This window comes from Dermacentor variabilis, chromosome 4 (genome assembly GCF_050947875.1).
Source record: "Dermacentor variabilis isolate Ectoservices chromosome 4, ASM5094787v1, whole genome shotgun sequence".
In the NCBI taxonomy this organism is placed as follows: domain Eukaryota; kingdom Metazoa; phylum Arthropoda; class Arachnida; order Ixodida; family Ixodidae; genus Dermacentor; species Dermacentor variabilis.
Genome location: NC_134571.1, coordinates 191,952,703 through 191,974,523, shown reverse-complemented (window position 1 = coordinate 191,974,523; position 21,821 = coordinate 191,952,703). Strand labels below are relative to the sequence as shown.

At 48.9% G+C, this 21,821-nt stretch overlaps 1 protein-coding gene across 21 annotated transcripts in view; it reads left to right on the top strand.

Annotated features, from left to right (window-relative positions):
* The window catches only part of LOC142580028 (uncharacterized), a 170,579-nt gene that overhangs the window by 116,311 nt on the left and 32,447 nt on the right, over positions 1-21,821 (top strand). For 10 of the 21 annotated variants that reach the window (XR_012827542.1, XR_012827533.1, XR_012827527.1 and 7 more), the window contains one exon: positions 12,916-12,998. The exons of the other annotated variants lie outside the window; for them this stretch is intronic. Coding sequence is in view for 6 of the 10 variants with exons in the window: in XM_075690759.1 (XP_075546874.1) it covers positions 12,916-12,998 (83 nt within the window). In the remaining 4 variants the exon portion in view is untranslated. The remainder of the gene's footprint in view (positions 1-12,915; positions 12,999-21,821) is intronic. 21 annotated transcript variants of the gene reach the window in all.

Sequence of the window (21,821 nt, the reverse complement as noted above, 5' to 3'; positions counted from 1 at the left end):
AGACTTGGCGACCTGTCGCGGGTGGTGACGCGCTGCGCAGGGGCGTAGCTAAGGGGGGGGGGGGGGGGGGTCTTAGGGGCTTTAGTCCCTCCCAAAATGTTTTGGTGCTCTCCATGCACCGCCGACCAAAGCAACCTCCGGCGCCGGAAATCATTCTGGATTTTGTCTACAACGTCTTTTTCACGCTCGAAAAGCCATTTCACCGCGAAAATTGCGAACTCGGGCTGGATTTCACATCAACGCCCATGCACCGAGAGTCACATAGCGCAAGCAGCCCCATCCGAGCACAAAATTTCAAGGACGTTGTGATGGCGAACTGCCTCGCCGTGGCATCTCGCGGAGGCCGCGGAATCTACACTCTATCATGGAATCTACGGAGCGCGTGGATGTCAATTCCGAAACTTTATGGGTATAAAGTTCTCATAAACTTCTGATGTGAATGGTACATTGACATTTCCAAACGTGTGCTTAAGATTTTCAATTGCGGAACTTTGGAAAAGTTAATGAACTTTTGGCGTCAAATATTTATGGGAACATTAAACTTACAAAGTCGTACATCGGGCCATACAACGAGACAAGACAAATCAACACACTTTCAGACAAGTTGAGAAAGCCCGCAGCGAGGCCCGATGAGATGAAGCGTTGTGGTGGTTCATTCGTGCCGTTAGTCACAAAAAAAATATCAACATTTTTTTTCACCCACGCCAAAGCATCCAGCGAAAACACGAAGCCAGCCAAAGTGACTACGTTCTTATTTATTTTTTCTACTTTGACTTTTAATCGCGAGGACACATTGAGGCTCTTCAATTTTTTTGTTCCCGCTTCCCTACCTGCGGGCTGCCAGAGCCAGCCAGAGCGCATGCGTTTTTCTCATGTTGCCCCGACTACCGCGCGGCGTACTTCAGTGCGCGTTTGGTTTTCTCTGGCCGAGTGCATTTTCGCCTCGCAGAGTTTTGGACGTTTTCTAGATAGTAGACGAGAAAACGAAATAATGGTCGCTCACGGCCATCAGTACTGGAAGATATCTATAGCGGCTCCACAGCCACCGTAGTCCTCCATAAAGCAAGCAACAAAATCCCAATAAAGAAAAGCGTCAGGCAGGGAGATACGATATCTCCAATGCTATTCACAGCGTGTTTACAGGAGGTATTCAGAGACCTGGATGGGGAAGAATTGGGGATAAAAGTTAATGGAGAATACCTTAGTAACTTGCGATTCGCTGATGATATTGCCTTGCTTAGTAACTCAGGGGACCAATTGCAATGCATGCTCACTGACCTGGAGAGGCAAAGCAGAAGAGTGGGTCTAAAAATTAATCTGCAGAAAACTAAAGTAATGCTTAACAGTCTCGGGAGAGAACAGCAATTTACAATAGGCAGCGAGGCACTGGAAGTCGTAAGGTAATACATCTACTTAGGGCAGGTAGTGACGGCGGATCCGGATCATGAGACGGAAATAATCAGAAGAATAAGAATGGGCTGGGGTGCGTTTGGCAGGTATTCCCAAATCATGAACAGCAGGTTGCCATTATCTCTCAAGAGAAAAGTATATAATAGCTGTGTCTTACCAGTACTCACCTACGGGGCAGAAACCTGGAGGCTTACTAAAAGGGTTCTACTCAAATTGAGGACGACACAACGAGCTATGGAAAGAAGAATGATAGGTGTAACGTTAAGGGATAAGAAAAGAGCAGATTGGGTGAGGGAACAAACGCGAGTTAATGACATCTTAGTTGAAATCAAGAAAAAGAAATGGGCATGGGCAGGACATGTAATGAGGAGGGAAGATAACCGATGGTCATTAAGGGTTACGGACTGGATCCCAAGGGAAGGGAAGCGTAGCAGGGGGCGACAGAAAGTTAGGTGGGCGGATGAGATCAAGAAGTTTGCAGGGACGGCATGGCCACAATTAGTACATGACCGGGGTTGTTTGAGAAGTATGGGAGAGGCCTTTGCCCTGCAGTGGGCGTAACCAGGCTGATGATGATGATGATGATGATGATGACGGCCATCAGTGTGGGGACTCGACGGATTGCACCGCGTTCGCTTGAGCACAAGCTCTCCAGAAAATCTTGTCTCGCCGGTGTAGGATACCGAGCCGTATGCGCATGGTCCTTGGTGGACCAAGCGTCTCGCGTTTTCTTCGATATTCCTTTAATAGCCACATTAGTTGCCCAAAATAGGCATTCGATTGTGACCAACGTACTTTCCTTTGCGTTTCTTTTTATTACAGTGCCCCCACCCCACAACAGAAAAAAAACGTTGTTGCGGCGCAGCGAATTGTCGCATGGTGAAAGTTCTATTTTGTTACTTCTTTTGCGGAAAGTTATGGGCCATGGGACGCTTCAGATGCTGGATACTCTTATTATATTATTGCGATAGCAATGATATGAAAACTCTAGGCGCATTCCTGCCGTCGCCGTCGCCCTCATGTTCCGCATAAAGTCCAAGGTCGATAACATCGTGACCGTGCGCCGCATGCTGTATGTGCGAGTGAAAGCGTGTGGGAGGGGGGGAATGGATGAGCCGACGGTGGCGGCTCAGTCTTGTGAGCGCAAGGGAGAAAAGTGAGGAGCTAGCGCCCCGCTTTCCGTCGCGCGCGATACATCGGGGGGAGTGGATGGAATGTGGGAGGGATCTAGGATGCTGGGAGTCTGTGATTGCGCAACATGTTTATTTGCCTTGTCTGACCCATTATATACCGTGACTTTTCCTTAGAAACGCAGATTTATTGGAGACTTTTACGCATGTTTAGATATCATGTTGCGAGGTTTTGTGCATATGTGCAGTGAACTTTGTTTCCTGTGGCACTTTCTTGCCCTTTATCAAGCTGCACCTTCGCATTTGTATATTCCACTGTATCTTCGCATTTATAATGTACGAAGGCGATTCAAATGAAAGTGAGCCTACCCACCCTGCGCAATTATGGTTCTGTTCATTATCTGCAAGGCCTGCGCGTAGCACACAGGCATCTCTCATTTACAAAAGTGACACGCAGGTGTGAGGATAAATGTTCTTTAATCCGCTCATACGCTGGGTTGAACATGATTTCGTGACGTAATGGACGCTGCAGAAGTTGAGCACCGTGGTGCCGTGAGGTTTTTGACAGCTGAAGGTGTTTCCAAGAAGGAATTAGTCACCGTATGGCTGCCGTGTACATTAATAATTGCATTTCAATGGCCACTGTGAACCGTTAGAACAAACCGCTCAAAGAAGGACGTGAAAGCAGCAAATACGATCCCAGACCGGACCAAAGCCAACGTGCAATCACCCCTAACAGAATTGCAAAGGTTGATGAGCTGATGACACAAGAACGGAGTATAAGCATCGATGAACTAGCAGAACGTGTGAACATCAGTCACGGTTCGGTTCACCGTCATCGCTCACGCCATAATTCAGAAACATCTCGGTTATCGGCTCTTGTGTGCGCAATGGATGCACAAGATTTTGAACCACCGCCAGAATACGGAGAATTTCGGCGCTGCCTTTACTCATCTGATCCAGTATCACAATAAGGGTGACGATTTCTTGTCTGCAAATGTGATCGGCGACGAATCATCATGCCACTACTACGAGCCTGAAACATGACGGCAAAGCTTACAACGGAAACATTCTAATTCACCACCCCCAAAGAAAGCAAAGGCCGTCATTTCCGCCGGGAAGGTATTGTTGACTTTTATTTTTCGATCGTCAGGGGCCATTACCGATGGAATTTGCTAAATCTTGAGAGACTATCAATTGTTTCCGATATTGTGACGCGCCAGATCGGCTGCGTGTCGCAATCACGAACAAACTACGTGAAAAATTGACGAATGGGGTCATCTTGTTCCATGACAATGCCCGTCCCTACGTCGTTGATGTGGTTAATACGAAATTGGCAAAGCTCAAGCAGGAAACGCTGTAACATCCGCCAAACAGCTAAGACCTGTCGCCTTGCGACTTCCACATTTTGGGGCAACCGAAAAAACAGCTCAAGGGAACCAGATTAGTCTGGGACGATGACGTGAAAGTCAGTTGCAGACGTTTTGAAGCAACAACTTAAGGAGCTTTGTGAGACGGGAATCACGTGACTCGACAGTCGATGGGACAAATGTCCAAATGCACGTAGAGGCTACCTTAAAATAAAATACCTCATTTGTCATATATTCTCATTGGTTCACTTTCATTTGACTCACCCTCGTATATTCTGCAGAGCTCCTGCTTGTTATACGTGCTCTCAGTTGCGACTGAGAATTTCGGTGCAATCACTCACGATACACGACCGGTGACAGCTGCTCCTGCGCAATACAGTGGAACAAATGACAGCGTCATTGACATTTTTCACTGGCCGTTGCATATGTACAACAATGTAAACAAAGATCTCGAATGACAAAGTTTCATTAACATATTTGTCCTCAACTTGTTCATTTCATGGCCTTTACATTTTTCATATCAGCGGCATTCACTGCTTTGCTGGTTTCGAACTGATGTAGTTCTAAAATTTGTGTGATATTTTCTTTACTTATTAAATAGACAAAAAAACATGGAAGCATTGAAATCAGTTATGTTGGGCACAATTTGTGGCACAGACGAGTAGAACATTTTATGAAAAAATACATATTTTGCTTGTATTGACAGTGCGTAGCGTTCAAGAATTCGTTTGCAGCATCTTTGGAAATGGCAATGCAGTTATTATTCATGTATTTGATTCCTAGGCAAATTGTTTAAGAGAAAGCTTTATCTCGGGCCCAACTCTGACGCGGCCTATTCAGATACATGTAAAACGCAGAAACTCTTTTCTGAGATAACTCCTGAATCGCATTTAAAGAAATTTGTTGCATTTGAGAGAGTAAGTTAAATTGTAGTGTCTGTTGGAAGCGGAATTTCGATTTAGGGCCCGAACTTTGTTTAAAATATTTTGAAAGGTTAGAAACTTCGAAAAAAATAGAAGCGCGAAGTTTACAAAGTAATAGCTCTGCATCAAGAACAGATTTAGCGGTTCTGTAAACGACATCTATTACACCATTCAAAGCCGACAAATTCGATATGTCTATTTGTATCTTATGCGAATTGGTTATGTTATGTACAAGGGTTTTGCAAAAGCCGTATTTCCATAATACTTAATTTCTTGAGACTCATGCACAACATCAATTTTGTCCGCTGTGGATGTACTATTATGTGCAATTCACAGAATTGTGATATCAATTTTCACTGCTGATTTACAGAGTTGTAAACTTCATTGTTTCGTTTTCTGAAAATTTTCAATTTTTGCCACTTTTCAATAATATATTGACCTCCTAAATGGAAAATTCGAAACAAGCAATCCCTAGAATTTAAGTTTTTCTTTTAAATGCAACAAACCTCATCAAATTTGGTGAAGTGGTTGCCGAGAAAAACGAATTCTCCTTCTACATGTATTTAGATAGGAGCATCCGACCTAATGTTTCCTCTTAGGAGGAGGCCTAGCTGAATTGTGAGTCCCCCCCCCCGAACGAAATTTCTGGCTACACCACTGGCGCTGCGTAGTCTACTTTGAGAAAGTTTAGCGCGGCGGTCAGCTGGTCTACTTTGCGGTTGAGTAGCTCGTTAGCGTCAATAAGGCAGTCCAAGTTGTTGTCGAGGACCGGAGCTTCGCATGATGAAGCGCGTGGGCTCTCGTTGGCTGATAGGGGGGGGGGGGGGGGGTAAGGTTCGCCGACATTTGTGATCTTGTAGGCCATCTGTGCCAGGGAGTCGAGGCATTCGGAGGAGAACACACTCAAAAACCTCTTCACCTGCTAAAGCAGTCGCTGTAGGAAGTTTGCGTATAATCGATGCATCCAGTGCAGCAGAGTCATCGCCGATTAGAGGCTGCATACGACGAAGCTCTGTGGGCTTTGATTCACCGAGTTTCGTCCCGATGAGCAGCCGTTGCAGTCTGCGCTTTTCTGGTTCAGTTGTTCACCATAAAAGTTCCGTCTTTAGAGTGTCGTGCGGGCTTTTTAGGAAGCGGATAATGTCTCTGACGTATGACAATGACAGCATGCGGTAGCGCACCTACGACGTGGTCGCACCTTGCAGTTTGTGATGTCACGCGGTGTCGTCGGAAAAGTGGCTCGACGCTCAGAAACCACAGTTCCTAGTCGGATTTGCATAACTCCGGTAAATTAATAGCAGCGACTACAGGGTCGGTTGCCGTATCATTCGGCGTCGCGTCGTTTAATGGTGATGCGTCCATGATCTTCCGGAATGGACTGTAGTCAAGGCTTTTCCTGTCGTCACCCGGAAAGCGATGGAGAAGAGGTGAGCAGGTCGCGCGTAGCCGTCCAGCGTCTGGGTCACCACTTCCTGGGAGACGTGAGGCATTTCTTCTTTCACATATTTTATTTATAGTCGCAGGAACCCAGAAAAGCATGGGACCCTTCGATCTTGCCCGGATTCTCTTCTCTCATGCTCTGGGTTGAGCGCGTGGAGCTGCGGAGGCGCAACTTCGTTGCCGTCGTCGTCTAGCGCTGACAGCTCGCCATAATATAAACATTGTTTCTCTCTCTCTATTTATTTCGGTGTTTGATTGGAATTTTCACTATTCGCAGTTGCGAATATGTTTGGTATAGCTTTCTCATACGTCGAATGCGTCAAGCTGTACACAATCGACTATTACATTGAAGCAGAAAGGAAGAAAATTTCATCCCTCTACATAAGAATGGGACGCTACGTTGAGAATTCTGGGTCGATGGAGCAGGTAGGCATTTTCCGTTTAAGCCAGAATCAGTCGCACTCAACTCGCATTCATACGTCACGTTAGGGAATTCGTATTGTTAGTTATTATTGATTAAAGTGGCACATGTATGTTCTCCAGGGATTAAATTTGAATACTCCGGGGCATGCACGGTGCAACATTAAATGAGCAGTCGCACGCTCAGCAGCGACCAGCTTCACTAGAGAAAGAGCGCCTCATTTGTCCTGCCAACGCTGCAGTCAGCGTACATTTCTAGAATGTATTCGCAGTGCTAACCGACTGGAAGGACTGCCTTTTAAACCTCCATGATGCTAATTTACGACCACGCATGCTCGGAAGAACCGTTTTTACTTGTTTACAGAAGGCTCGAATGGAGCATTACACCGGGTGTCCCAACTTTCATGCAGCAAGATTTAAAAATGCAAACGCCATGTAACTGGGCAGAACCAAGGTAATGTCGTTCGCCGTCGCTTCGAGATACTCAGAATATTTTTTTGCATTCCGCCTAACTACATAATTATTGTTACTTAATTATTCAACTACTCGAATATTAGTGCAAAGTGTCAACGAGAAAATTGTAGATAAATATGAACAACTCCCGATACAAATTTCTGTTGCTAAATGCGTGCTACATAAACGTGTTTTTTTAGCGTGAAAGAAGCCCGCGAATACACGCAATATTGCCGCGCGACTGGTCACTTGAGGCACATTGCGTGTATTGGTCGAGGTAGATTGCATGTAGCGGCGCGACTGCCTTGCTAATCTGGAGATTGCGAGAGGCAGCGCGTGGATAACCCCTGGGCCCGATTAACAGCAGCTGCCGCAGAGAGACCTTCGCTGATGCAGCGCTTTGTTTCCATACATCGTCTTGCGCGGCACTACGTTTTCCTTCTGACCCTCTTGCAGTACTCTCCTCATCCGCTTTCCGCCTCATGCTTTCACTGTGGCTTCTTCCGCTTTGCTCCTCGCGCTCTCTTTGCTATCACCATCTTTCATCGCCCGCTGCGCTCTGCGTTCGCTCTTTTATCCTTTCGTGTACTCGTACACTCGTTTGCGCGGAGGAACGCCGAGCTGAACGCAGGAACGGGCCCCTACAACCTGCGCTTTAAAAAAACATAAGCGTCCACATAGCGCATAGCTTGTTTGATTCACTTCTTTCTTTTTTGTGTACATTTGGGGTTCCAATGGCTGGCCAGACTAAAGAAAGCGCTTGGTGCAGCACATTCAGCAGGAATATGCTATCTGTTGAATGTGCTGCAGCACGCCATTTCTTGAGTCTGGCCAGCCATTGGAACACCAAATGTAAACAAAAAAGAAAGAAATGAATCAAACAAACGATGCGCTATGGGGACTGCTGAGGCCGTGAAGACTCACCGTCCTCATCACGCGGGGACTGCTTATCCTCCCCCCCCTACCTAGGTTTAGGTTAGGAGGCGGTCACCTCAGCTTGGTGGAATAATGAAGTTTTCAATCAATCAATGAATTGTTGCAGCACAGTGGCACCGCGGTGCCACCAAGACGTGCGACCACTAAGAGGGCTATGCCTATTGTTTATGGAGGAATGGAGTGAAGGTTTTATCATAATGTTACACACGAGGTGTTTAACGCAGAACCAGATGAATCTGGTTGATAGGCGCGGTTGTTGAAGAGCGGTCTCGCGGCAACTTTGCCAACGTCGTTCTCTTCTTTCTTCTGGTTGTCTGCGCGGCAGGCGTGGTTCATGACAGCTTGTGACATTTACTCGCTGGCAGACGAAGCCCGCCCGGCGAGTCAGTCATCTCGTGGGTTGTAACGCCTCAGACGCGCGACGTGCGTCACTTCAGCCTTGGCCGAGCGTCGTCCACTGCTCGTGAGACGCGCAATGCGGTAGTTTACTTCGCTGAGGCGCTCCAGAATAACGTAAGGGCGGTCGTAGTGGGCGAGAAACTTCTGGCACAAGCCATGCTTCCGCAACGGCGTCCAGAGCCACACAAGGTCACCAGGATCGAAGTAAACGTGCCGGTGACGCCCGTCATAGCGGATCTTGGACCGGTCCTGCGATGCTAGGGTGCGTAGCCTAGCGAGGCGTCGCGCTTCTTCTGCTCGACATAGGATCTCATCACTTGATTCGTTGTCATGAGCGAAGTAGGGAAATATGGTGTCGAGGGTGTAGCGCGGCGGACGAGCATACAGAAGGAAAAATGGTGAGTAACCAGTGGTCTCGTGTCTCGCGGTGTTGAAGGCATAGGTAATGAAAGGCAAGATACGGTCCCAATTCTTGTGTGCTGAATCGACGTACATGGACAGCATGTTGGCAAGCGTTCTGTTTGTGTGCTCGACCAGACCATTAGTTTGTGGATGGTAGGGCGTTGAATGGCGGAAGCTACATGAACACAGACGAAGGGTTTCTTCAACCACGTCCGCGGTAAAGTGTCGCCCACGATCGCTGATTACCATGTCGGAGTATAACGTTAGCCAGCAAGAAGATAGAAACTTCTGTAGCTGTGGCCGATGGCAATGCGGCGGTCTCACAATAGCGGGTAAGGTGATCTACGCAAACGATAACCCAACGATTACCCTTGGAGGATCGCGGGAAAGGGCCCAGAAGATCGATACCAACTTGCTCAAAGGGGACCCCAGAAAGGGGAACTGGTTGAAGCAGGCCATGTGGCACTTGTGGCGGACGCTTGTAGCGCTGGCGACATACCGTTCGATATCTTTCCGCATCTTAGGCCAGTAAAAACGTTCTTGAGCCCGGTAACGTGTACGCGTGGAACCAAGATGACCGGAAGTTGGGTCGTCGTGCATGGCGTGTAATACTTGGTGGCGAAGGTTCTTGGGGACAACTAAAAGGTAGCGTGCACCGGTGGTCGAGTAGCTCTTCTTATACAGCGCGCCACCATCACGTAGGCGAAAGCGACTGCCTGCAGGTGACGCCTGTGCTGACGCCCGGGGCTCGAGACACAGGTTGCTCCTCCATCGGGGAGCTCTGTAAGCACTGCCACCGATACGGTCGTGTCTTCCTGAAACGTGGCAATCTTTAGGCCTTGCGGTAGCACTGCTGCTTCAGTGGAACAGTTTAGCGCCCACAGCCCCGCGCACCCATTGGTCACTGAGACTACGCAGTGCGGAACTAACACCTTTTTCTTGAGGCAGTGCCGATGTACAGGTTCCACTGCAGCGGCGAACGAGATAGGAGTCGGAGATGAACAGGCGACGGCAACACGCATCGCGGATAAGGCGGGCACAACTGTATCCTCAGACACGCACAGCACACTCTCCGGGCAAGCTTCACCTTCAAAGAGCACAGGTGAAACACTGGTGTCGACACTGAGATCTCCCGTCCGGCAGTCAACATTCGCACCACACAATTGCAAAAAGTCAATCCCCAGAACCACGTCATGCGAGGAGCGAGGAAGAACAGTAAACTCTGCATTAAAAACTTTCCCACCCAATGACACATCCACGTTACACACACCAACCGGGTATAATGATTCACCACTGACTCCACGGAAACTTGTGCACTGGTCCCAACGAAACATAACCCTGCGTCCCAGAAGGCCTTTAAACCCCACACTCATGACCGAGACAGTCGCTCCCGTGTCGACTAAAGCCATTGTAGAGACCCCATCAATCAGTACATGAACCTTATTCTTTAGCATGAAAATAGTTGGAGGCAGTTGAGTCGCCAGCACACATTTTCCAGCGACCTCAGCTCCATCGGCCGCGCTGGCTAGTTTCCCGGCGGGGGTGACACGAAACGGCGCCGAGGCGATGGTGACGTGAATCGCGGCCGAGGGGATGGTGATCGGGAGGCTCGGAAGGCTGGTGGTGGCGTCAGAGTACGGTCGGAGGCAGGGGAGCGGCAGTGGTTCCGGGTTCTTTCTTCTCCAAGGTAGGTCTCCTGGGCGCTGCATCGGTCCTCTCGAAAGTGGCTTCCTGAAGTGGAGTCGCCTGGCCACTGAGAGCGCAGTGTACGACCGCTAGACCGCATAGTCGGCGCTTACGATCCGTAGTTCGATGCTCGGCGTCGGCTACAGTACCTAGCTATATGGCCAGGCATGCCGCAGCAGCAACACACTGGCGAAGGGCGAACTTCAGAATGCGGATTTAAGTATTCTGCCGAAGACATCGGTTGAGAGTAACGAGGCTCTTCCCCTTGAAAGTCGTAGGTAGCGGCGAGTCTTCGCGGACGAAAGTTGCGTGGGCGTGGATCATTGCGTGGTGGTTCGGTCGTAATGTAATGCGGTTCGTCTCTGGAGCCGTTAAGATCCGCGACGTTCACCGAGTGGTTCCAAGTAGCCGAAGGGGGTTCCCAAAGAGTGTCTCGGAAAACGGAGGAGCTGCAACTTGGCGCCGCATAACGTGCCTGTTCTTCATGTCGCTGTAGCTCCTCGCGGACTATCTGGCGGATGGTGGACGAAAGGTCTGGGAGCGGAGGACTCGTGTCAACACTTGCTACAGTTGTTACATTGGCCAGCCGTCCAAACTTTGGTGTAATTCGGCGAGTCTTCAGCGCCTCGAACGTACGGCAGTGCCGTATCAGTTCTGATGCAGTGTGCAAGTTCTCTTTACCAATGAGGAAGTTGTACACGTCTTCCGCTATTCCTTTTACCACGTGCCCCACTATCTTCCTCTGTCATGTGAGGGTTGACGGTTCGGCACAACTTCAAAATTTCTTCGACATAGGTAGTGCAAGTCTCGCCGGGTACCTGAGCTCTCTGGGCTAATGTGAGTTCCGCACGTTTCCTCTTTGCGTCCGAGTCACCGAAACACTTTTTGATTTCCTCAACGAAGCCTGTCCATGTAGTTAGCATGTCCGCGTGGTTGTCGTACCATACCAGCGCCGTGCCGGCCAAGAAGAAAACAACGTTCCTATGCTGACTGGCAGCATTCCAGTTATTGTATTGGCTTACCCTTTCGTAACGGGTTAGCCACTCACCCACATCTTCCTCTGCCTTCGCCGAGAACGTGCGTGGCTCTCGGTAGTGCTGGATAGGGGCTGGGCTTGCCGAGGCACTGCTGGTGAGGGTATTTTGCTCTGTAGCCATGATTGAGCGCGACGGCGAAAGTCCGGCGAGGCGACGGCTTCGGCGTAGCTCTTGTGCTGGTGGTTCCGTTGTAGGTCGTGCGAGTTACCCCGCACCTCCACCAAATGTTACACACGAGGTGTTTAACGCAGAACCAGATGAATCTAGTTGATAGGCGCGGTTGTTGAAGAGCGGTCTCGCAGGAGCTTGGCCAACGTCGTTCTCTTCTTTCTTCTGGTTGTCTGCGCGGCAGGCGTGGTTCATGACAGCTTGTGACAATACTTTTTGAAAACTATCCACTGCATCGGCGACGCAACCTCTACGCTCACCTTCCTTTTACCACTGTCGGCACACCCCGAAAGAACACCCTCGGCTACACCTCAGCAAATAAATATACGGCAGACGACCGCTGCTACTTTGCCAGCTGACCTGCTGCTATGACAATCAAAAGAAGCTCTGCAATAGTACCATTTCGCTGTTTCAGCTGCGTCAGAGAAAGTTCCGGCAGATGGGTTAGCAGCTTGGCATGTTGCAAACCTTGGATGGGGGCTTTATTTTCCACAACGGAAACGTCGACTCCTAACACACTTGACTCCGTACCACTCAAAGAATTTGGCCTGTTGTATTGTGCGGTCGATACGGCCACCGGACACGCTGATGCAAACAAAGGAGCGCCCGCCCAGAGGCTGATGATGATATTGAGCTTTAATGGCGCAAGGGCCAGGTATGGCCAAAGAGCGTCATGCTAGTGGTAATGAATTTGCAGTGGTCTGATGGGTTCTGTGAATTTAATGTGACGTGGCTGTAAAGGAACCTAAAACAGCTGGTGTAAATTGCCATAATTTTGTTACGTGTAGATTTAATGCAACGATTAATGACGTGTAGTATGATCACTAAAATGCATTAAGAAAGAATCATGCATTGTATAAAATATGCGAGATGCTAAATTGCTTAGAGCACTACTGCCTCACCAGAGCCCTTGAAACACAAGGGCCTAGAGGGAAGTGCAATTCGAAATAGTTATCGCAGCGGCATCCTCTGAAGAGAGGAGGCGCTACGAACTAATGGGGCTAATAACATGTAGCACAAAATCTTTCAGGAAACCTAGGACTGAGTTGGTATCAAAGAGCGGTTCTGCACCGAGTAACATAACACCATGAAGGGGGATGTGCTGCCGGTATGCAAAGGGAAAATGTTTTTTTTCTTTTAGATTCGGCTTCCCGACACTCCAGGAGGACGTGGAGGACGGTCAGCCTCTCCCCGCATCTACCACAGGTTGGAGGCTCATTTCCAGTGAGTAAAAAGTTATGGGTGCCAAATGTGTGTCCTATTCTTAGACGACAAAATAGGACATCTGTTCGGCGTGATTTTGTTGCAGAAGGCCAGAAACCTAACTGTGGCTTGATGAAGTGCAGCTCATTATTTGTTTCCACGTCCCACAAGCATTGCCAGTAGTTTCGTAGTTTGCTTCATCAGAAAGGCTTCAAGTCTATGACAGGGACCGAAGCAGTAGGATTAACTGCATGCAATGAAATTGATGTTGGCATCTGGTTCGCTAGAACGTTACCCTCAATGCCCCTATGTCCAGGCACCCTGCATATAATCACATGTTGATTAGATATATATGCTTTACAGAGGACGAAACAGAGTTCATTAATTATCGGATTTTTTGGTTACAGCATGACATCAAGGCCTTCACAACACTAAGGGAGTCCGTATAAATAACTGATTTCTGGAGTTTTGATTTCTTTATATGCTTTACAGCCGACAATAGTGCGTAGGCCTCAGCCGTAAGGACACTAGTTTCCGAATGCAGTACATCGCATTTCGAGAAGGATGGACTGAAGGCTGCATAGGACACCCCGTCGTGTGACTTCGATGCGTCTGTGTAGAACTCCGTGCAGGAGTATTTGTACTGGAGTTCCCGGAAATGCATTTGGATTTCAATCTCTGGGGCGTGCTTTGTACCTTGCATGAAAGTTAAATCGCATTGGATCATCTGCCACTCCCAAGAAGGTACCAGTTTAGCTGGAGGCATTAGGCGATGTTTGAGGATTGGGACATCCATTTCAGCGCTAAGCTCTCTCACACGCAGCGAAAAGGGCTGTCTTACAGAGGGACGATTGCGAAAGAGTGTAGCCTATGTCATCTCGTTAACGGTATTAAAACACGGATGTTGAGGATTAGAGTGAACTTTGAGAAAATATGTTTGGCTGATGTAGGTTCTCTGCAGATGGAGCGACCACTCATTTGATTCAACATATAAACTTTCAATAGGGCTTGTCCTGAAAGCTCCAGTGGCCAGTCGGATTCCTAGATGGTGGACAGGATCTAGCATATTTAGCGCGCTCGGGGCGGCAGAATGATAGATGACGGCACCGTAGTCCAACCTTGATCAAATGAGGCTCTTGTAAAGATTCATTAAACATTTCCTGTTACTGCCTTATGTTGTGTGGGATAAAACTTTCAGCAAGTTCATTGTTTTTAAGCATTTGACCTTGAGATACTTTATGTGTGGAATAAAAGTTAATTTAGAATCAAGTATGGGGATGCCTAAGAAGTTGTGATCTTTGTTCACAGGTATTAGCTGACCATACATTTCGATACTGGGATCTGCGATGAGCCCTTTCTTTCTCGTGGAAAGCACGCAAGAATGCTTGTTGGGGTTCACTTTAAATCCGTTTTCGTCTGCCAATTCGGACGCTTGGTTCAAGCTCTGTTGTACTTGCCTCTCACATACAGTAAGGTTGGAGGATTGAAACCTATCTCTATGTCGTCTACGTAAACAGAATAAAACATGGCAGGCGGTAATGAAGCACGAAGGGTGTTCATTTTCAGGATGAAGAGCGTGCAGCTAAGCAGACCTCCTTGAGGTACACCAGTTTCTTGTATAAAAGGTCGCGACAAAACATTGCCGATTTTAACGCGGAAGGTACGTTTGGACAGATAGCTTTCTAGTATATTTAATATATTTCCACGAATGCGCATTTCCGATAAGTCTCGCAAGATCCCGTATCGCCACGTTTTGTCATAAGCCTTTTCGATATCGAGAAATATCGATAAGAAGAACTCTTTGTGTTATAATGCGTCCCGGATATTTTCTTCAATACGTACAAGATTATCAGTTGTGGAGCGCCCTTCTCTGATGCCACACTAATAGGGATCAAGCATTTGGCTCTGTTCAAGGAAATGAATGAGTCGCCGATTCATCATTTTTTCAAATACCTTACAAAGGCATCTTGTGAGGGCTACCGGGCGGTAACTTGCCATTGACGAAGGGTCTTTGCCTTGTTTCAAAGCAGGGACCACAATGGCTTCTTTCCATGCAGTAGGAAGGTATCCTGCAACCCAAATTCGTCGTTTCACCGCGGGACACGCCGTCTGCATGCCAAGCCACTTACTTCGGATATGCATTTAGATGCGGCATCTATTATGAAGGCTGTAAAATACTGCGGACCAGCATCAATTCCTAAAGAAGACATGCCATTCCATGAGATACTAGTGAGAGTTCGGAATTTCTCCCACTCGGCTGAATGAATCTTCCACTTTGGAGCCTGTGGTGGATATTCGTTTTCTTTATATGTTCTTAGCAGTATGGGGAAGTGATCGCTCCCGTAAGGATTGTTCGTAACTTCCCATTACAGTTCAGGCAGAATAGTCGGAGAAACTATACTGAGATCATTGAAGAAACGGTTCTGTTCGCAAGACAGTGATATATGGGTTCCTTCTTATTTAGAAAGCACGCACCAGAAGAAAAAAGGGACTGTTCAACAAGACGACCTCGCCCATGTATACGAGAGTCGCCCCAGAGGTAGCTGTGGGCATTGAAATTGCCAAGAAGAACATAAGGTTCTGGCAATTCACCTATAAAGGACTGAAATTCATGTTTAATTTGTAGTGTGGGGGTACGTAAAGAGAGTAAATGGTGACGAGTTTATTTAGGAGAACAACTCGAACCGCCACTGCTTCAAGGGGTGTTTGTAGCTCAAAACGCTGACGTGAAATGCTTTTATGGATAAAAATGGAAAGACCGCCAGATGATACGACATCATCGCGATCTTTGTGAAATGTGACATACGGTCGGAGAAAGCTTGTGTGTTGTCATTTTAGGTGTGTTTCCTGTAGACACAGCACTTATGGATTGTGTTTGCGTATAAGCTCTTGCGCATCATCGAGGTTCCTAGGAAGACCTCTGACATTCCATTGAATGATTTGTGTATCCATATTAAAAGTGAATTGGTGCTGTGTGTACGGAAACGAAAGTGTTGTCTTAGTTACAGAGCTCTTTCCAGGCCCTGTAACCAGGGTTTTGCCCTTTCTGAAGCGTTCGAGGGAGCCTCACCGCTCCTTAGGCGCTTCGCGCGCCGTGAGGATAAGTGTAGTGTCCTTTGCCTCTTGTGAGGCGCCGGACACGTGCCCTTGCGAGCGAGAAGCTACCCGAGAGAGTCCCGCCTTGGAGGGTAAGACCCCTTGCGCCTACCAGCGCGGAGGTCGACGGGGCTCCCTGAGGGATTTGGCTGCGCCGGCTGTTGGGGCAGCTGGCTGGTGTGGCAGGTTGTGGCAGCCTCGGCTGCGCCCACCTTCGGAGTCGATGGTCCCTTCTGCTTGGTTGGCGGAGCAGCGCTAGCTGCAACCGCCAAGGGGGCAGATGGCGTAACTGCCGACTCACTGTTTGTGGGTCGGACAGCCGCCGTAGGCCGTTGTGACGCTAGCCCGCAACGCGCCACATCGGCAAAGGTTTTGTTGGGCAGCTAGGATACCCGCCTGCGTGCCTCCTTGAAACTTATATTTTCCTTTACTTTAATCGTTACCATTTCCTTTCCTCTTTTCCAGGACGGGCACGACCGCGAGTGCGCGGCGTGCTCCCCATCACAGTTTACACAGTGGAGAGCATTCTCACACGCTTCAGAGGTGTGTTCGTGGGCATTGCATTTCGCACAAGTTTGGCGGCCTCGGCAGCTCTGCGAACTGGGGCCGAAGCGCTGGCATTTGAAAGATCGGAGTGGATTAGGCACGTACGGCCTAACACGGAGCTTTTTGTACCCGGTCTCAATTGACTTGGGCAGGACACTTAAACCGTAGGTGATTATTGGGTGCTTGGTTTGGATCTCTTTGCCATCTCGCCTCATCTTAATTCGTTTAACATTTATGACATTCTGTTCACTGAAGCCCTCCAAGAGTTCAGCTCCAGCGAGCTCCAGCAAGTCATCGTCCGAAACAACGCCACGGGTGGTGTTCATAGTACGGTGCGGGGTTACTGTTACTTGGGTCTCCCCAAATGACACAAGCTTCGGCAGTCTGTCAAACTGCTTCTGATCGCGGAGCTCCAAGAGGATTTCACCACTTGCCATCCTCGACGCCTTATATGCTGTACCAAAAACTTCAGTCAGTCTTGGAAACAGGGAACGGTGAAATGGTTCGTACTGGTTTGTCTGGTTTTTCCGAGTGAATTACTTGGAAACGTGGAAAATTGTGGACTTGGCGCCCGAAAAACTGAAAGACCTCTTCGGTGCGCCCTCGTTTCTGAGGGCGAACAGGGAGTTTAAGAAAAAGCATTTTCCATAAGTATAGTTGGATTTTCGGCCGCGATGCGAACCACCCACCATGGAGCCCAACAGGGTCCCTGCTAGAGAAACCCTGCTAACGCCAGCCGTACATCGCTGCTATAAGCAAATACAGCATATCCAAGGCTGGCTAGCCACAAAAGGTTAACCCTTGCCGCCGGGAAACTAGGAAGTGAGGAGAAGTGAAGACAAGACAGGAAAGATGAAAAAGGCGAGAGAGAAAGACGAAGATTGGAGAGGAGGACAGGAAAAGGCGACTGCCGATTTCCCCCGGGTGGGTAAGTCCGAGGGTGCCGTCTACGTGAAGCAGAGGCCAGAGGTGTATTGCCTCTGCCGGGGGGCCTTAAAGGTCCGAACACCCGACATCGGCTTAAACCCCAGGATCCCCCTTTCCCCGGACACGGCTAAGCTGCGCACGACTACACATGGGAGGTTCCAACCCTCGTGTGCTCGGGTACGTGGTGTCGCAACACACCAAACGCCTGCTTACGCAGACGCCCCTGCGGGGCGCCCAGAGGCTAGCGAAGCAACCAAGCACTAAGCGCACTACATTTTGCCTGGTACCCGACGCGCCGTGGTTGCTCAGTGGCTATGGTGTTGGGCTGCTGAGCACGAGGTCGCGGGATCAAATCCCGGCCACGGCGGCCGCATTTCGATGGGGGCGAAATGCGAAAACACCCGTGTGCTTAGATTTAGGTGCACTTTAAAGAACCCCAGGTGGTCAAAATTTCCGGAGTCCTCCACTACGGCGTGCCTCATAATCAGAAAGTGGTTTTGCCACGTAAAACCCTAAATATTATTATTGCCTGGTACCCGGTCCCGTTTGGCGCGGCTGTCCCTCTCGCTCTCCCAATCTTGCCCTGCACTGTGGTTTGGTCGGGAAGAGGACCATCTTGCCGTGCGCCATCTTTTGCTTCTCCGACATAAAGTAGCTGTCATACGATATATATATATATATATATATATATATATATATATATATATATATATATGCAGAATACTATGGGGAAAAGAGAATATCGAAGAAGTGGCAAAAGGTTCTGGTGATTCTCGACTGCAGTTTATGCATCTCTTGTAAATACATCGTGTAAGTAGTTTTATACCCGTGACACTTTGGTGGACATGCGGGGCACGCGTCTTCGGCAGGGAGCTCCACAGTGGACGTCTTGCCCAGCCTGGAATGGAAGCGTGCTTGCAGTGGAAGGCACCGCGGCTGCAGCTGCAATGCCGACTACGCATACTCAGTACGTTGCTCTACCTCAGTCGCAAAAGCCCGGCAAGTTGGCCGGCCTCGATAGTGCTGACGTAGAATTCTTCAAGATGTGTGAGCGCGTCAGCAAGGTGAGCAGGCGGGATCCGATCATAATGCTGGCCAATGTCGTGTTCTATTTCGACGGAACACTGCGAACGTGGTTTTATACACGCGAGGAAGAGCTAACCAGCTGGGATTTGTTTAAAGGGAAGCTGTCCGACGTTTTTGTCAATCCGACCGGTCGACAACTAGCCGCCAAGCAAAAACTCGCCACGTGTGCCCAAACTGCTACTGAGTCGTATGTCTCCTACATTGAGGATGTCCTCGCCATCTGTCATAAAATCGGCACGTCCATGCCAGAGGCGGACAAGATTGGACACATTATCAAAGGCACCGCGGATGACGCAATCAACCTTCTGGTCTTTAGAAACCTATAGACTGTCGACGTCATAACGAAGGAATGCCGCCGTTTCGAGCAGGCTAAGAGTCGCCCTTTACACAATCAGTTTACACGGCTTCCAAATACTGCGGCTACCTCTGCTTGTACCGACCCCACTGAGCAATCTAGCTTGCAGCCATCACGCGAAAACGCGCCGTGCGTTTTACGGCGCGAACTCGAAGTAGCGTTTCCTACCTCGCCTCAACATACGTCTTCGAACAACACTCCTTAAGCAATATCGCCGATACAGTCCGTCATTCGCGAGTTAATAGCTAATATGGGTCTTCCCAGCGCCTGCTCCTTCAGTCATCCTGACACTAGCCATGCTCCTACGCATCGGCCCTATCGCACTCCACCCTACACTGCCCGTTATCGCTGCACTTCCCGGAATCTATCGGACAGACGTACACCTGATGACAGGCCGATCAGTTTCTGCTGCGACCGAATCGGTCACGTTTTCCATCAGTGCCGTAGCCGTTGGCCGTCCCCGCCTCGAAACACCTTCTGGCATTCAAGTTCGCCCCGAAGTTCTTCACCCCGTCACTTCTAAGACGCTTCCAAAGCCACTACCTCGACTCGCCGCTTTGCTCGCACGCCCTCGACTCAACGTCACCAGATAAGTCCGCCCCCGCTTCAGCGCTCAACCTCGCCGACCTACCCAGGACCGTAGCAGCAGGAAGGCTAGGCAATGCGGCACCTCGAGATGGAGCAGCGATGCCGAATCCCCAGCAAAATCCCCCTTTGACGCTGTTTACGAGACATAAGCATCTTGACGTCCAAGTTGATGGCACACCCGTCACAGCAATCACAGCACACATTGAGCGCCTTTCAGAAGTACTTTGTTTTTCGCAACGCTGATCTACAGCTGAACTCAGAGATGTAACTTAAGCCACGTGAAATGGCCAAGTATGTTCTTGGACATGTGTTTCCCGCGACTGGCATCCGACGAGACCCGGAGAAACTTCGCGCCGTGATAGAGTTTCCTGTTCCACAGTACGCAACAGATATCAGAAGTTTCGTGGGTCATTGCTCTTACTTCCGCCGCTTTGTTATAAATTTTGCCACCATAGCACTCCCTCTAACAAATTTCCTGAAGAAAAGTGTGCCATTTTCAAGTTTGAGCCTCTCAGGCTGCCTGAACATACATATCGATTATGACCAGCCGCCTACGCCGCCATTTAAGGAAAATTGTTACGCCTACCGTTACTCGGCTCGTACGAGTCGCTGACGGCAGCACGGTGACCGTCCCCGCAGGGGCGTCTGCGTGAGCAGGCGCTTGGTGTCATTATGCAAAAAAGGTGAGGCATGCAGACAGGACACAAGAGAAGTGACGCGTATTTCAGTTTCTAGACATTTCCTTTGTCTTCGGACAAAATCGCCTTTGTTGGCAGTACTCACCATGATCTTCGAAGCCGTTGTTAAACTTTCAATCCAAGCATTCCAATGTAGTAAAAAACGGCATTGCCATGTCATGCCTTAAGTATTCTCTCACCAGATGCTGCATGCACAAAATGAGCGCCAGTTTTAATGCGGAGGTCCAGCGCCTATTAGAAGCAGGTTATCCTAGCGTAGCAGTGGCCACTGTGGCTGAACGCCTAAAGAAGTCGGTTTCGAGGAGGACGCACGGTATTACAGAAAGCAGTAATAGCAAAAAAAATGAGTAGTGGCTATTCCGTACATTCATTCAGTATCACACAGGCTTAAAAAAATGCAAGTAGATATGATCTCATAGTTGCTTTCACTGCTACCAATAAGCTAGGTAAGATATGCGCTGCCGTGCAGAGGAAAAAGGAGCAGGTAAAAGGCAGAAGAACAGGTATTTGTCCAGTGAAGCACAATAAGAACAACAGTTTTACTGATTATCGTACGGGTATGGTTTATAAGGTTCCCTTTAGCTGTGGCCAGTTCTACGTAGAGCCAAGGGGTGGTGTGTGAATCAGAGGCTAATGGCACATAAAAAGTCGTTAACCAGTGAATCGCCTGCTAATCTTTCCCTACAATGCCAAGACTGTTACTGCACGCCAGAGTTAGATGAATGCGCGATATTGTATAGGCACAAGAATGAAGATACGCGTCTTATGGTAGAGGCATGACATATCTATAATGATGGAAGTGCGTGCGTGAGTGAACCTTCGATTACTTTATATAAGGAAAGATTATGTGCCTTAACAGCTGTCTCTTACGCAGACCGGCACATGTGCCCGACTGACACGAGGTGATGCCATTCCGGAGCTTGCGCAGATGAGCTTTGTGTCTTTTCTTTTTTCGCCTCAGTGCTCTCTTCAGTTGATAGTCGGCGTTGGTGTTGTAGGCTTCTCTTCTCTGGTGTCCTGTCTGCACGCCTGACATTTTTTTGCATAATGAATCCTCACCAACTATCTCAGCTTTCTGTCGTTCTAGGCGTTTGGTGTGTTGCTACAACACGTACCCGAGCACACCAGGTGTGGACCCTCCCGCGTGTAGCCGTGCGCGGCTTAGCCGTGTCTGGCCAAAGGGTGATCCGGGGGGTTGAGTCGATGCTGGTTATTTGGACCTTCAAGGCCTCCCGGCGGATGCAACACACCTCTTCGGCCTCGGCTTCGCATACACGGCACCTCCAGACTGACTCACCTGGAGGAAATCGGCAGTCGCCTTTTCCTGTCCCTCCATAAATATTTAGCTTTCCCTCTCCTTATCTCTTCTTTCCAGTCTTCTTATCACTTTTCACTTCCGAATTTCTATGCGGCAAGGGTTAGCTGGTGCATGTATCTAGCCTTGGGTATATTGTATTAGGATGTAGTAGCTACGTGCAGCTGGCGTCTGCGTTTCCTCCCGGACTCGTGGCGTCTCCTTCTTGAGCTCGGTGGTGGGTGGCTGGCATA